Source organism: Pseudophryne corroboree, chromosome 6, assembly GCF_028390025.1.
Source record: "Pseudophryne corroboree isolate aPseCor3 chromosome 6, aPseCor3.hap2, whole genome shotgun sequence".
In the NCBI taxonomy this organism is placed as follows: domain Eukaryota; kingdom Metazoa; phylum Chordata; class Amphibia; order Anura; family Myobatrachidae; genus Pseudophryne; species Pseudophryne corroboree.
In genome coordinates, this window is record NC_086449.1 from 131,780,820 (window position 1) to 131,797,206 (window position 16,387).

The window sequence follows — 16,387 nt, forward strand, 5'->3', positions numbered from 1 at the left end:
GTGGTCAGCAAAATTCTACACTGTCCTCCTACTATATACTACAAAGCAGCACAGATATGGAGCGTTTTTCAGGCAGAGAACGTATAATACTGGTGGTCACTGGTCACTGGTCAGCAAAACTCTGCACTGTCCTCCTACTATATAATACTGCTGGTCCCCTGTCCCCACTATAAAGCAATTAGCACACTGAGCACAGATATTTTCAGCATCTAATGGACAGGAAAAAACAGACACCCAACCGACTTTTCAAACATTTGAATCTCACCCTTTATCTGTAAATAATTTGTGCCTATTTACTACCCGATCATGTTTATATTAGCTGTGTTTAGTCAGTTACAATTACAAGAACTTTTATATTGTGCTTGTGCCCATGTGTTACTATATAACTGGGAGATAATCGGGGTAGTCTAGTAATACAGCACATGTACTATTCTTGGTGTGCAGTAGTTTTTTAAATAATGAAAACATTACACACAGGATGACAAGTTCAAATACTGTTTAGGGTTTCAGACCAACCTGAGAGATGTTATTTTCTATGGTGTAATAACTAGACACTTAATAATAATCCATTCCAGTTATGTCTGTGATGAATGCAATGCAGTTTTTGTTAGCACAACATTTTGAGCTGCAGACAATGGGATCTATTTATCAATGTTGTTGGTGGCTGAACGGTCCAAGTAATAATGTCAGATGTACACAGGATGGTTCAGGAATTAATACATTCAGTAGTATTGTATTTTTTCCTCTATTTCGCAAATTAGGAAACCTTAATAACCCTTCCTTTTGCCCTCTAAATTTAATATTTGCCCCGTAGTGCTTAAGCCCTGAGGCAGTGTGGGGTTAGGTTACCGATAGATTAACCCCTATAAGGGGAGGGGTGATAGGAGGAAAGTGGACTGAAAGCAGGAATCCTAATGTCACAAAGGAAGGGGGTGTCACCAGGAAAGAAGGGGTTAAGAGGGCCAGCTGATTCCTCTAATGGCAGATGGCGTTTCAGAGCAGATTTACATTAATTGTCTTCAAATCTGCTCTGAGGTTATAGATCTATACAAAGGCCCATGGAAAGGAGAAGGTTACTAAAGAAACAGAATAGATAGATAGATAGATAGATAGATAGATAGATAGATAGATAGATAGATAGATAGATAGACAGACAGACATATTTGAGATTTAATTGACATTTCAAAGCTTACTTTTGCATAATATGAGACAATTGTTTCTGCATGTGATACACATAAAGAAAGGACTGTGCCTGTGTCTTTGGAGTGACATGAAGGCTCTGCTCAGTGTAAGCACTCTTCAAACATTGCCTCAAACGGAACATGTTATTGCTGAACTTTTGGGCTCCTTTTAAACAATTGTTTCCAATATTTAAATATATTTGTGCAATGTGTCCCCAAATAAAATGTACTCAGACATTTTGTTCCATGGCAGGGGAAATATTGGGGAATTTACTTTATCTGTATTCTTGGGACAAGTTTAACTGAACATGACTATTAGAAGTATGAGTCCACAGTGGTTGGAGGTTACAATTACTCTGTTTAATGTCACCTGCTACCACTGTCCTAGAGGTGCGATAATATCCTGTTAAATCAGATGAAGTGCTCATAGAGGAAGTAATTCTATACTGGCAGCCTAGCTGAGCAATATATATCTTACATGCTGCTGCTGCTGCTGGGGCTCTGATGCTACAGCCAGTGTTATGGGGAGAGATGGAGAAACTGTGGGGTGATATAAACTGCTGACGTTAATAAATATTTGGTGTAAGCAGTAGGTGAGCTGGGTGTACTACCCATCACTGGTCACTGGAGGCCTACAGTCCAGAACTTACCCCATTATATTATCAACGTATCTGTTCAATTCAGATATTAATCATACAGTAGATAGGAATATACTTTATTACAGCATCTTATTTTTTATTCTGCGTTTGTGGCCCTGATTGATATAAAACTTGATGTCCTGGTGCTGTCACTCACCATAACAACATTCTGTTGAGTTAGGTGCCAGATATAAGACATGTGAAAATAAATATGCATACATGTACGCACACCGTATGTGGGCCCTCATTCCGAGTTGTTCGCTCGCTAGCTGCTTTTAGCAGCATTGCACACGCTAGGCCGCCGCCCTCTGGGAGTGTATCTTAGCATAGCAGAATTGTGAACGAAAGATTAGCAGAACTGCTAATAAATAATTATTTGCCGTTTCTGAGTAGCTCCGGACCTACTCACAGATTGCAATCAGCTCAGCCCGTTTAGTTCCTGGTTTGACGTCACAAACACGCCCTGCGTTCGGCCAGCCACTCCCCCGTTCTCCAGACACTCCTGCGTTTTTCCCTGACAAGCCTGCATTTTTTGGCAACCGCCGTGAAAACGCTGAGTTGCCACCCATAAACGCCCCTTTCCTGTCAATCACACACCGATCAGCAGTGCGACTGAAAAGCACCGCTGAAGCCACAGCAAATCTGCTAAGTTTTTAGTTAAATAACTAAGCGCATGCGCCCTGCGTGCCTTGCGCATGCGCATTTAGCAACAATTTGCAGCATAGATATACACAAAATGCTATATCTAATACAAGGGACAGCAACACTTGTGTGAAGCGTGCTTAGAGACATCACTGCACATACTGATGGAATCATATCAGTATTAATTATGGCCACTGGTGTATTATAATGAAGAACACGCACCTTATAGTCATTACTATTAAAACTTCATCTTGGGAATCTTTAGATTGTCACATAACTCCTTGATTCAAATAAACTTTAATATACACCAGTTTGTTCCTTTTGGCTCCACCACTGTTGTGCAACTACAAATCCCAGCATGACCTACCAACCAAAGCCTGGTAAACCATTTTGGGACATATAGTTCTACATCTGCTTGCACAAGACATTAGTAAGGTATACATGCAGTATAAAAAAAGGAGCAAATGTTATATTCAGTGTAAATTGTATTAGTTACCAGTATGTGGTATGAAACGGTCCACTCTCTTGCATTGCGCTCTTTGGGTTATGTAGGTGGAATGTGAATATATTTGGAAATCTGTAATGATAAATGACGGTATGATACATGGTGCTAGTTTCTTAGCAAATTTGCATTGGGACTAAATAAATGCCCAGAGCTGGAACTTACACGTGCTAATTATTAGGATACATTACATGTAATGTATTGTGTGCATTAAATATAATATAGCTAGTGTATTATGTATAGCCCGTCATCTGTCATCAGCTCTATCCCCTTTGTGTTACATTTATGTGATACTCTTATAATGACCGTGAAAAACACAGCGCTTTGCTGAAGTAATTCCATAATCACTGCAATGCTGGGAGCTCTCCTCACCAGCGCTCAGCGATCAGTAAGGTATTGGAGATACATGCATTTACAAACATTGGAAGAACATCAACTAGGATAGATAGATAGATAGATAGATAGATAGATAGATAGATAGATAGATAGATAGATAGATAGATAGATAGATAGATAGATAGATAGACTGTATATAGAAAGTATATAGAAAAATAAGTAAATATGAGATAGATACGATAGATAGATAGATAGATAGATAGATAGATAGATAGATAGATAGATAGATAGATGTAAAAATAGATAAATATGAGATTAATATATTAATAGACAGATAGCTAAATAGATGATATACAAAGAAAATATATATATGATAGAAAGATAGATAGATAGATAGATAGATAGATAGATAGATAGATAGATAGATAGATAGATAGATGACATAAATAGAACAGAAAGAAAGAAAGAAAGAAAGAAAGAAAGAAAGAAAGAAAGAAAGAAAGAAAGAAAGAAAGAAAGAAAGAAAAAAAGAAAGATATGTGTAATGCTGGCCATACATCAGGTCACTATCGTGATTGACGCATTGTGTGCACATCGTGCATGTTTTATGCACTATTACAATGTGATGCGCGGCCCCGCAGGTCGCACGTTGTATCAAATGCTCATACATGCAGCCATATTATTCGTTGTAATTGTATGCACATTGAACCATGTTTGATGTACATACGATGCATCGTACGATTTTGAGTGGCATTTCCCTATTTCTGTTTTTTTAACATTTTTTTTTTTTGTAAGGAACACCAACCCGTCGTGGCTGGAATCGGTTCGGATGGTGGTCGTCCTGGTGTATGGCCAGCATTAAGATAGATAGATAGATAGATAGATAGATAGATAGATAGATAGATAGATAGATAGATAGATAGATAGATAGATACTTATGCTGCCCATACACTTGTGCGATGCCCCGCGACGCGACATCGCGTGGCATCGCACCGGCAACTGCCAAAGTGATTACCATGCAATCGTGCAATAGATCGCATGGTAATCACGTGATTAGCACGTCACCGCCGAGTGGAAGGGGCCTCTGGCCGCTCGGTATCCGTTCACATGGTCGACCATGTTATGGTCGACAGTCATTAGGTCGACCACTATTGGTCGACATTGACATGGTCGACATGGACACATGGTCGACACATGAAAGGTCGACACATGAAAAGGTCGACATGAGTTTTTTAACTTTTTTTTCTCTTTTGGGGAACTTTTCCATACTTTACGATCCACATGGACTACGATTGGAACGGTAAAGTGTGCCGAGCGAAGCGGTAGCGGAGCGAAGGCACCATGCCCGAAGCATGGCAAGCGAAGCGAGCCATGCAAGGGGACGCGGTGCACTAATTGGGGTTCCCAGTCACTTTACGAAAAAAACGACACCAAAAAAAGTTAAAAAACTCATGTCGACCTTTTCATATGTCGACCTTTCGTGTCGACCATTTTCATGTGTCGACCATGTGTCCATGTCGACCATGTCAATGTCGACCAATAGTGGTCGACCTAATGACTGTCGACCATAACATGGTCGACCATTCATACCGGAACCTGGCCGCTCCCGGCGGGTGCCCATCGTGCAGCGATATATCTCATGTGGTTTTAAAACGAGAGATATTAAGTGCAGCACATAATATCTTGAGACGCGATATTCGAGTGGCGTGCCCACGCTTCATGTCTCAAGGTAACTAAAATGTGCATACAATCTCTCACAGATGTGGTCGAAATCTAAGGATAGCACCGATTATCTCACAAGTGTATGGGCACCATTAGATTGATAGATAGATAGATAGATAGATAGATAGATAGATAGATAGATAGATAGATAGATAGATAGATAGATAGATAGATAGATAGATAGATAAGACATGAGGCAATAGTGTAACTTGGATGACTGTGTGTTGGGCAGCTCGGTGATACTGGAGATACATCGCTGTTCCCCTGCCTGCAGTGAGCCCGGTAACACGCACTCTGCCCAGTCTCTGCCTGCTGTGTCCCCTGCTCCTAGCACGCTGCGCCCGGCTCACACCCCCAGCCCGGGCAGCTTTCCGCTGCAGGGAGATGACGGCGATGCTGTGCCAGAGTAGCAAGGGTTAAGCGCTCAGCCTCTGGGCGTGGCCTTGGGTAGGCAGCAGGCCAATGAAATGAGGGATGCAGGGCAGGCCCCTCCCCCCGGGGGGGACTCATTCATGCTCTGGGCTGATGCTGGCTCAGTGCTCACACAGGGTGAGAAGATCCAGGGTCACCCTACTGCTGTGGTGCAGGTGACAGGGGGGCAGGAGGCCTACCCACTAGTTCTTTGCCAGCTGTAAATGTTTGGGGTGCAGGAGAGTTTGGGAAGAGGAGGACCTGTGCTGAGAGACAAAGCCCTGGCAGCTGGGATGGATCCTGTCAGGTCCTGGGTGAGGAATGTTGGAGTGGTGGATTCCAAGGTGGCAGCTCAGAGGTAAGGGGGACAGGGCTGGGGACCCCGGGAGAGGTGGGGGCCACCTGCAGGGTGCAAAGCAACTTTCCCACACTCCCCAGGCACAATGCAGGTGGTCACCCACAGAGGGTATGTGTTGTGGAACTACAAGTCACAGCAGGAGACTGGCATAGCAAGTTGGGAAGTACCGTTATACAGCAGAAGGGTAGTTAGGGGTTGCATATCATTAATGAGAGAATGTGTATGTGCAGAAGGATTAGTGCATAGGGCATATTACATATGTGTGCAGTGCATGGGACATATCCTGTAACCAGCTCCAGGTACCCGACCCCTGCCCTGCTCATGCCTGCAGTGTATAAGGGACGTCTATACAATAATGACAGTACAGTCACCCCCGCATCCAGTGCACAATCTGCTGGGAAAGTTCTCCACAAAACTTTATTTCCTCCCCAAAATAAATGCGGATTTATAGCAGCAATTCCGCTGCAGGAGATGTCTCGTGTGCCATACACGCCGACTGCCTGTGACAGGGGGGGGGGGGGGGGGGTTAATATAGAGTTTAATAAACGGATTTAAAATTATGTTTGATAAACTGTAAAACTCTGGAAGCAAACTGATATATATACAGTAAGGCAGATTTCCATGGCTGATTAAAGTGCAACACTTTGTATGTCAGTATATCTATATATCTATCTTATCTCCAACAAACGGCACTCCAAATACAAATTCTGTTGCAAATTTAGTTACAAATCACGTGTGTGTGTGTGTGTGTGTGTGTGTGTGTGTGTGTGTGTGTGTGTGTGTGTATATATATATGTACTGTATATATGTGAGAGTGTGTGTAAATAAAAGTATATATTATATATATATATATATATATATATATATATTATAGCTTTGCAACGAATCGTTCAATATGTCACGTTCTGTGCGGTATGTAAATGTAGTGAATCATTGCTTATTTAACATTAATTTAAGACTACATATTCATTAATATTTAGCACCTTTCCTCGGACAACATTCATTAATAACTTGCAAATCCCCAATTTGGAGGTAGATTTTAGGGAACGGGAAACCCCTATCGTACCTGTGTAACAGTGTCACAACATTTATAGTGTAAACGTATTCCTATTGCAAAGCGAAAATAACTTTTTATTTAAAACAAATTAGCAATATCGTTCATGAATTATATTTAATTAATTATTGTACATCAGTCTATGGTATACATTAATTGGACAAATCGCAGGGTTTGTTATCAGATCTGTGGTATTAGCGGGTATTTGTCACCTGATCAATTAATCTAATTCTCTGAATTATTTCACTAGCTAATAACCCCTATGTATACATTAATACACGATTAACTACATTAATATTACACGATTTATAATAATATTTAAATTCACTAATTATAATGAAAACGATCGATTTGGGCTATTCTGTGCATAGTTTTCCACACTGTCTAACCTTATATATTTCCATAGTGCAACTCGTAAGCAGACACCTATACGTTTCATGTACATGTAATAATTATTCTACATAATGAGAAGAAATGCATGTGTACTGATGCATACATCAGGCAGAACGAACACTATGCCACAAATCCGCGTCAGAAACTTCTACAGAAAGAATTCGCACAGGGTACATCGGGAGAACGGACCCATACAGTATACAGTATACAGAGTACTTTCTGGGCTCCAATTAGCGTATATACTAATGTAGCTTGTAATGGGGTGCATGTGTGTGTAATATATATTTGTATTATATATATATATATATATATATATATATATATATATATATATATATATATATCTCGTGATGCAGAAATAGTAGCAATTTTGCCCAGAGAAAGTTGTGCATATTGCATGTATGTCAGTGCAGTCATTAGAGCTGGACAGCATAATTTTGCAGTTTCTGTAGTATAGCACTGATTGTATACGTCAGTGATACAGTGAGGAGGGAACATACTGTAGTGTTACAGAACTAGATATGTACTTTGCAGGCACATGCATATGCCTCTTGCTGTAAAAATAATATATATATATATATATATATATATATACACACACACACACACACACACACACACACACATTCGTATATGTACATACATGTACCTTGCAATAGTGCATCTGTTAGTACATGCATAGAGCGTATATGCATGTGTCCTTGGCAGTGTTGCTGCAGTGCATGCTATTTTATAATGCAGTGATGCAGTATGATAGATGATAGATAGAGAGAGAGAGACAGACAGACAGACAGACAGACAGACAGACAGACATGCTAGGAAAATAAAAATAACATATAACATGAAATGTTATGTCAGTAGCTCAGCAGTACATATGAAAGGTGGGAGAGGGAGAGAGTAACGCTGCAGTATAGGGCTTTGCAGTCAGTACATGTGTGTGTTATTATAAGTATTTATAAGTAGTGTTAAGTAGACATACAGTATAACATTATATACGTGCAACAAAGTGGTAAATGCATAGAGCACATGTATAAATGGAAGCACAGTGGTAGTAGTGCTGTATAGAAACAGAATTTGACGGCAAATAAGAACCCATTGGCCCATCTAGTCTGTCCATGTATACAAACACATACAAGGGTTAATTTATGTTGGGAGCCAAATAATCTACCAGTTTATTTTTGGAGTGACGGGGGAAACTGGAGTACCCGGAGGAAACCCACGCAAGCAAGGGGAGCATATATAAACTCCACTAAGTTAGGGCCATGGTGGAGATCAAACACATGACCTCAGTGCTGTGAGGAAGTAATACTAACCCTTACAGTGTGTGTGTGTGTGTGTGTGTGTGTGTGTGTGTGTGTGTGTGTGTGTGTGTGTTGGCAGTAACCCGGGCACATATAGCAGGATGCACAGTGGTAGTAGTTCTGTATATATGTCCATTGCAGTGGGTTGGCACTGTCCTGGGCACATATAACAAGAAGCACAGTGGCAGGGGTGCTGTATATACGGTATGTCCTTTGCAGTGGGGTGGCAGTATCCCGGGAACATATGACAGGTTGCATAGTTGCAATAGTGCTGTATATATGTCCCTTGTAGTGGGGTGGCAGTGCCCCGGGCACATGTAATAGGATGCACAGTGGCAGTAGTGCTGTGTTTATGTATATATGTTCCTTGCAGTGGGGTGGCAATTTTTTGGCACATATAATAGAATCCACAGTGGCAGTAGTGCTGTATATATGTAGATATGTCCCTTGCAGTGGGATAGCAGTGTCCCGGGAACATATAACAGGATACACAGTGGCAGTAGTGCTGTTTTTATGTATATATGTCCTTTGCAGTGGGTTGGCAGTGCCCCGGCACATATAATATGATGCACAGTGGCAGTAGTGCTGTGTTTATGTATATATGTTCCTTGCAGTGGAGTGGCAATTTTTCGGCACATATAATAGAATCCACAGTGGCAGTAGTGCTGTATATATGTAGATATGTCCCTTGCAGTGGGGTAGCAGTGTCCCGGGAACATATAACAGGATACACAGTGGCAGTAGTGCTGTTTTTATGTATATATGTCCTTTGCAGTGGGATGCCAATGTCCCGGGAACATATGACAGGATGCACAGTGGCTGTCTGTTTTTATGTATATATGTCCTTTGCAGTGGGATGCCAATGTCCCGGGAACATATGACAGGATGCACAGTGGCAGTAGTGCTGTATATATGTATTTATGTCCCTTGTAGTGGGGTAGCAGTGTCCCGGGAACATATAACAGTATACACAGTGGCAATAGTGCTGTTTTTATGTATATATGTCCTTTGCAGTGGAATGGCAATGTCCCGGGAACATACGACAGGATGCACAGTGGCAGTAGTGCTGTGTACTGTATCTATATGTATATATGTCCTTTGCAGTGGAATGGCAATGTCCCGGGAACATATGACAGGATTCACAGTGGCAGTAGTGCTGTGTATATATTTCTATTATATATGTCCTTTGCAGTGGGGTGGCAATGTCCCGGGAACATATGACAGGATTCACAGTGGCAGTAGTGCTGTGTATATATTTCTATTATATATGTCCTTTGCAGTGGGGTGGCAGTGACCTGGTAACATATGACAGGATGCGCAGTGGCAGTACTGCTGTTTATATGTATGTATGTATGTCCCTTGCAGTGGGGTGGCAGTGTCCCGGGCACACTTTGAGAAGCAGCCCCCATCCAATCTGCGGAAATCCAACTTCTTCCACTTCGTGTTGGCGCTGTATGACCGGCAGGGGCAGCCCGTGGAGATAGAGCGCACCAGCTTCGTGGACTTCGTGGAGAATGACAAGGTGGGTGATCTAATACTACCTGATACAGTATATACATGGCCAGGTGTCACTGTGTGTGTATGGGGTGGGGGGGGGGGGGGGTATATAATATGCGCTGTATGCAGTATACATCATATACTGCATTATTATGAGCAGTCACAGGGTCACATTACATATTGCATTATATTACTATATATTGTGTTATATATAGTATACAGTGAGATCATACTTTGAATTGCTTTGTGTCCAGTACTGTATGCAGCATACAGTGAAACTCGGACACATTATATACAATGTTATTCACAATACTATACAGAGGACATCCGACTTCGCTTACATAATATTATAGGGAAGGTCTGATTTTTGCATTACATTACATTGTGTATAGTGCTATAGTGAAAACATGACTTCACATAAGGTGGTATATGAAGTATACAGTGAGGATCTGACTTTGGGCGACGTCATATATGTGGTGTACAGCGAAGGAATAAACTTATTGTGTAATATAGTGCTATATGTGGTGTTACCTGACTAGCTTATATTATATACAGCTACAGCTTATATGTGGTATACAGAGACTGTAGAATGTGGTATACAGAGACTGTAGCATGTGGTATACAGAGACTGTAGAATGTGGTATACAGAGACTGTAGCATGTGGTATACAGAGACTGTAGAATGTGGTATACAGAGACTGTAGCATGTGGTATACAGAGACTGTAGAATGTGGTATACACAGACTGTAGAATGTGGTATACAGAGACTGTAGAATGTGGTATACAGACAATGTAGTATGTGGTATACAGAGACTGTAGCATGTGGTATACAGAGACTGTAGAATGTGGTATATAGAGACTGTAGAATGACGGACAGTTTTGCCTATAGGGTACAGCCTGAGTTGTGTTTATCAGACATTACCCCCAATATATATATGAAGTGTCCTATGTCAGAGACTTTACAGCGTACTGTACACATACTGTACGTTATGTCATGCATAGTGGCACTATTATTCTACATTTACATTTGGTATTGTTCTTGCGGTGTATGTGACATTACACTGTAAATGTTATTATATATGCTTTGTCAGGGCGATTGCCACGTAAAGCCTTACAAATATTTTACGAGAATTTTTAGGAGTGCTCTTTGCCAGCCAGGGTACGATACTGAATATTGCATAGTGATATAATCAGTGACATATTACACAGATGAAGTACATGCATGTTAGAGTCACACACGTGTACTGAGATATTCCTAGTTCAGGGTTCTCATACTGCCCTAATCGACCACACAGAGGCCAGGATACCTTATTACCTTATTAGCTGTCCCGCATGAGCCGCTACGTGTATGTATATATATATTGCATATGTGGTATTAGATATATGTGCTTGCAGATAAGTTACCTTTGTTATGCTGTATAAAAGTCCTGCTCTATCATATGGTTCCCTTTGTATGTATCTTAAGATGTTTAGGCTATCCACATTTGTGAAACTACATATTATCGCATGCTGAGACTTTTAGTTCCAGGAGAGCTGAGGAGCCACAGGTGTGCTATGTTGTAGCTCAAGTTATGTGGCAGATCTGCAGTGTCTGCGACTTATTTACTGTATCACTCCCTTACCTCCTCTATACCATGGTCCCAGTGACTGCGTCCAGTGTGATCTGCAGTATACAGAAAATTCCTCCCGAGTATATTGTTGGGTTATGTAACAAATAATGATTGTCTATGGGGCAGTCATTTGGAATGAATCACTGATTATGTAAATCTGAGTGTACCGATTAGAAATTACTTATTACATGGAGAAGGCTGATTGCAATCTACAAAGCGTTGTTTATTAGAAAGATAGTGAATATCAAGAATAAAAGCGAGCTGTCAGGGATATGTTATATTATATTAGTGTAGTTATAGAAAGTTACCATGTTTTCTTCTGCGTTATTATATATCGCTGGCGATACAAATGTGATTGTATTTGAAATTGATATAGGAGTTTAGTATTATTATTGATATGATGTAACTCGGCAGGTGAAAGCTTGATACATATAATCCGTGCACTGAATGTGAAATTACACTTTTGTACTCCAAAGGAGCTGAGCACGGAGAAAACCAATAACGGCACTCATTACCGACTGCAGCTCCTCTACAGCAACGGTGAGTCCGCGATAATGAATACATAGTTATATGTATGTGTGTGTGTGTGTGTGTGTGTGTGTGTGTGTGTGTGTGTGTGTGTGTGTGTGTGTGTGTGTGTGTGTCAGCACACCTGCATGCACGCATGCAATGAATTACTGTATATACAGAATATTATATATAAATATTGCACACAAAGCTGTCTCTGACCCTGGCTGTTCTGATATGAAGAATTTAAATAATTGACATTATTTTAGCCGCTAAAGTCCACTCAGCAAACATTTAAAAGATGTATATTCACATAGATCCAAGTATACCGTTTAGTAAGTGGGTCGGTATGCACAGCACTGTCCTGAGTACAACTACTACAAGAATCGTGGCTCATCACCTCTCCTGGTACCATAGCATGCAGTGCCACCCACATGCTGAGACATGTAGTTCTCCAACTTCTGCAGAGTGCCAGGATGCCTAAACATTGTGCAGATCATATATGTTTTGAAAAGCTGATCATACTCCCTGCACTAACCTAGCAATGCAGGAAATGTTACCTAGAACATTTAGATGAAAATTGCTAAAAACAAAATAGCTTTAGTTACTGAAAGAACTTGATTTTGTCTATTGTTCATTATTAGTAAAATTACAATTCCAGATTTGATAATTAGCTGAATCATCCATCAGTAGTGTGCAGACGTATTTCAGTTCACAAATCAGCAGAGGTAGTTTAGTGACTATAAGAGTGTAAGCTCTTTGGAGCAGGGTCCTCTTCTGTCATGTGCTTCTCCCTCCCTCATTTATACCATCATCTCCTCCATAATGTCCACAGCAGCACCAAACCTCTGGGTTCAGCAGCCAGTGTTACTTCTGTGGGTATATGCAGCAATGGTTATAGAACTTCTATCCTACATTCTGCAATGATTTGTACTGAAAGATGTTTGCACTTTTATATTCTTGCTTTGTTTGCACTGTTTCAGCTTATGTACTTTGTAAGGCACTGCACAACTCTTGTGGAACCATATAAATAATAATAATAATAATAATAATAATAATAATAATAACTAATAATAATAATAATAATAATAATAATAATAAGTGAGGGTGTGCATACTGTATACATTTTTATGTTAATTTTGAGAATATTTTCATTATATAAATTAATTTCTACGAGATAAAGTAGGGAGATACAAAGTACCAACAGATTAGCTTGTAACTGACACTTTACAGGCTGTGGGGTCTATTTACTAAGCCTTGAAGAGAGATAAAGTTGACAGAGATAAAGTACCAGCCAACCAGCTGCTAACTGTCATTTTTAAACACAGCCTGTAATATGACAGTTAGGAGCTGATTGACTGGTACTTCATCCTCATCCACTTTATCTCTCTCCAGGGCTTAGTAAATAGAGCCCTGTGTTTAAAAAAAAGTCAGTTCTGTCTCTTTACAGGGCATAATAAATAAATATGCATATAAGAGTACCAGAGTCTACATATGCCTGAACCAAATAATCATGAAAATGGTACCTATAAACTCACATTTAAAAAATAAACAAATAAAATGCGCAAACACCTTCTCAAGGGTGGTCTTATAATACAGGATGAGCCAACACAGTGGGCAGGATTCAAATGTTCCCCCCTCCCTCCCGCCCCCTACCACACCCGCCAGCGGTATTCTAATGTTACTGCCGACGGGCGCAACAAATTAATTTCAGCTCGCTACCCCCAGAGTTAGCGAGCTGAAATGCGTGTAAAGAGACCCGTTTGGGCGGCCAATCAGGTCTCTTCACGATTACGGCCATTACTTTAGTCGGGTTTAGGCGCTTGACGCACCTAAACCAGACTGTAATGAGCGTGATCAGAACAAAAGCAGGGCACATTTTAATATCGCCTCTCTATCTCCCGTCACTTTAGACGGGAGATAGCGGGTGCAATAGGATTTGAATCCGGCCCAATGTCTGCCTACACTACGTCAAGGTGACAGCGACATTCTAAGGCCTTTATTTCCCTTTTATTTCTCTTCAGGTGTCCGGACTGAGCAAGACCTTTTTGTGAGACTTATCGACTCTGTGACAAAGCAGGTACGTCTCTGGTGACAGATGGCGAAGCACCTATTGCAATGCCCACTTTGCGCTATAAGATTTTGCATACCAGTTCTGGAAGCCAGGAACTAGATCAGCACCGAGCATAAAATGGAGACTGTAGATTTCATTGATAGAAGTTGGCAAGTGAATCAAACGTATCACTGGTACTCCAATAAGTTCTGTAGCATATGGTTTGCCTGATTGTCTATCTGAGGTCTAACAGGTTTCCATGTTGTGACTTGTCACAACTAACGTGGTGTCTCCAGTGGCGCCAAGATCTAGTTTAGCATATCATAACCTAAAACCTAGCTGCCCATGTATTCATTCAGTAATGGATTTCTTATTTCCATTGTACTAGTATGCAGTGCTGAATTGATGAATCAATGACTCATAGGGCCTAATTTAGACCTGATCGCTAGGCTGCGATTTCGTACACTGAGCGATCAGATCTAAATTGCGTATGCACCACAATGCGCAGGTGCGTCACACGGGTACATAGCAGATCGCCGCTCAGCGATGGGTATGTGCGAAGAATCCATTCGCATGGGCGTTTGCAAGGAGATTGACAGGAAGAAGGCGTTTGTGGGTGGCAACTGACCGTTTTCTGGGAGTGGTTGGAAAAACGCGGGCATGTCCATGTGTTTGCAGGGAGGGTTCCTGACGTCAATTCCGGTCCCGAACAGGATGAAGTGTTCTCAGCGGCTGAGTAAGTCCTGGGCTGTGCAGAGACAGCACAAGATCTGTTTATACAGCTCAGCTACACATGCGATCGCACACTTGCACAGCAAAAATACACTCCCCTAAGGGCGGCGACTATGCGAACGCAGGACTGCAAAAAAAAACCTAGCGAGTGAACAGGTCTGAATTAGCCCCATAGTCTTGTGAGCTGTGTTGTTGCCCTTCCCAGTCCTCCCTGTTTTATTTTCTGCATCCCTTTCCATAACAAATATTTTTTAACATGATAAAACTTTACATACATGTAAGATTGCACCTGCTCTCTGCTTGCAGCCAATAGCATATGAAGGACAGAATAAGAACCCGGAGATGTGTCGTGTTCTGCTCACACACGAGGTCATGTGCAGGTAATGATAACCCTTGACTTTCTACATCTTGTTTCTTCATCTACTATCAGTCAGTCACACACACAACAGAGTAGTAAAACAGTGCTGGCCACCTGGTTAGACAACCACCTACATGTTGCAAATATATGTGTAGAGGCTTGTGGATGTAGCAGAGTTTCTGTACACACCAGTTGATGCCTTGCAATACGAGCAGGCCAGTTACATAACCGGTGGAGTGGTTTTATTGAATATAAAGCAGGTACAGCCGTACTCACTGTTATATACGCTCAAAGATGGCTGCCTTCGATGTGTATAGGTGATATGTACACCTTCATAATGTATAACTATTTAGCCCTAATCATTGCTACTAGCTGGGCATTACACCTACTCAACGGCACAGATATGGAGAGTTGTGGCACAAAGCAAGGTCCAGCCATGTCTGGGGGGGCGGGGGGTGTCGGAGCTTACTCAACTCGCAACCTGAAAGTTTGACTGTGGTTACTAACGGCAACTATCCTGTGGGATGGAGATACGTAATGTGAAATGGGATCCATTCAGATCTTCTTTCGGACCCTGCGGTGCACATGTGTGAACTAAAGTCATGGATGCACAGTAACACTTCTGGTACTAAATATCATCCAAAACGTGGGTGATATGGATGGTGGAACAGCTGCTTGTATTGCTCTGGTAGATTTGGATTTGTCACCGCAATTCGTTGCAATTCAAATCTGTAATTTGCATGTAGCCATCACATTTTATTAATGAATATTTCCCCTATAAATCTGTGAAACTGAATTAGAATTTTCATGTAATGCAGATCTCTGAGGGGACCATATTAATACGAGCAGCCTGGCTAAGTTCCTGTGATTTAATTGAGGTTTTGGCGAGATAGCAAATGGTTATGAACTAAGCAAATGGCAGGGTACTTGGGTGCCACAGTTTTCTATTACTGCACTGTAGTAATCTTACAGTAACAAATAGGATCTAGAACTGAGCTTATCAACACTATGTTCTGTAAGATATGGACTATGTACATGCTCATACTGTATACCCACGGGCCGAGCAGAACTGTGCTATAGATGTTACCAGCAT

General features: G+C 41.2%; 1 protein-coding gene across 2 annotated transcripts in view; it reads left to right on the plus strand.

The window, feature by feature from the left end:
- Nucleotides 1–5,569: 5,569 nt before the first annotated feature.
- The window catches only part of EBF2 (EBF transcription factor 2), a 108,147-nt gene continuing 97,329 nt past the window's right edge, over nucleotides 5,570–16,387 (plus strand). For both annotated transcript variants that reach the window (XM_063931852.1, XM_063931851.1), the window contains exons 1-5: nucleotides 5,570–5,790; nucleotides 9,904–10,060; nucleotides 12,121–12,184; nucleotides 14,176–14,231; nucleotides 15,243–15,316. In XM_063931852.1, the coding sequence (XP_063787922.1) occupies nucleotides 5,657–5,790; nucleotides 9,904–10,060; nucleotides 12,121–12,184; nucleotides 14,176–14,231; nucleotides 15,243–15,316 (485 nt within the window). In that variant the 5' untranslated portion in view covers nucleotides 5,570–5,656. The remainder of the gene's footprint in view (nucleotides 5,791–9,903; nucleotides 10,061–12,120; nucleotides 12,185–14,175; nucleotides 14,232–15,242; nucleotides 15,317–16,387) is intronic.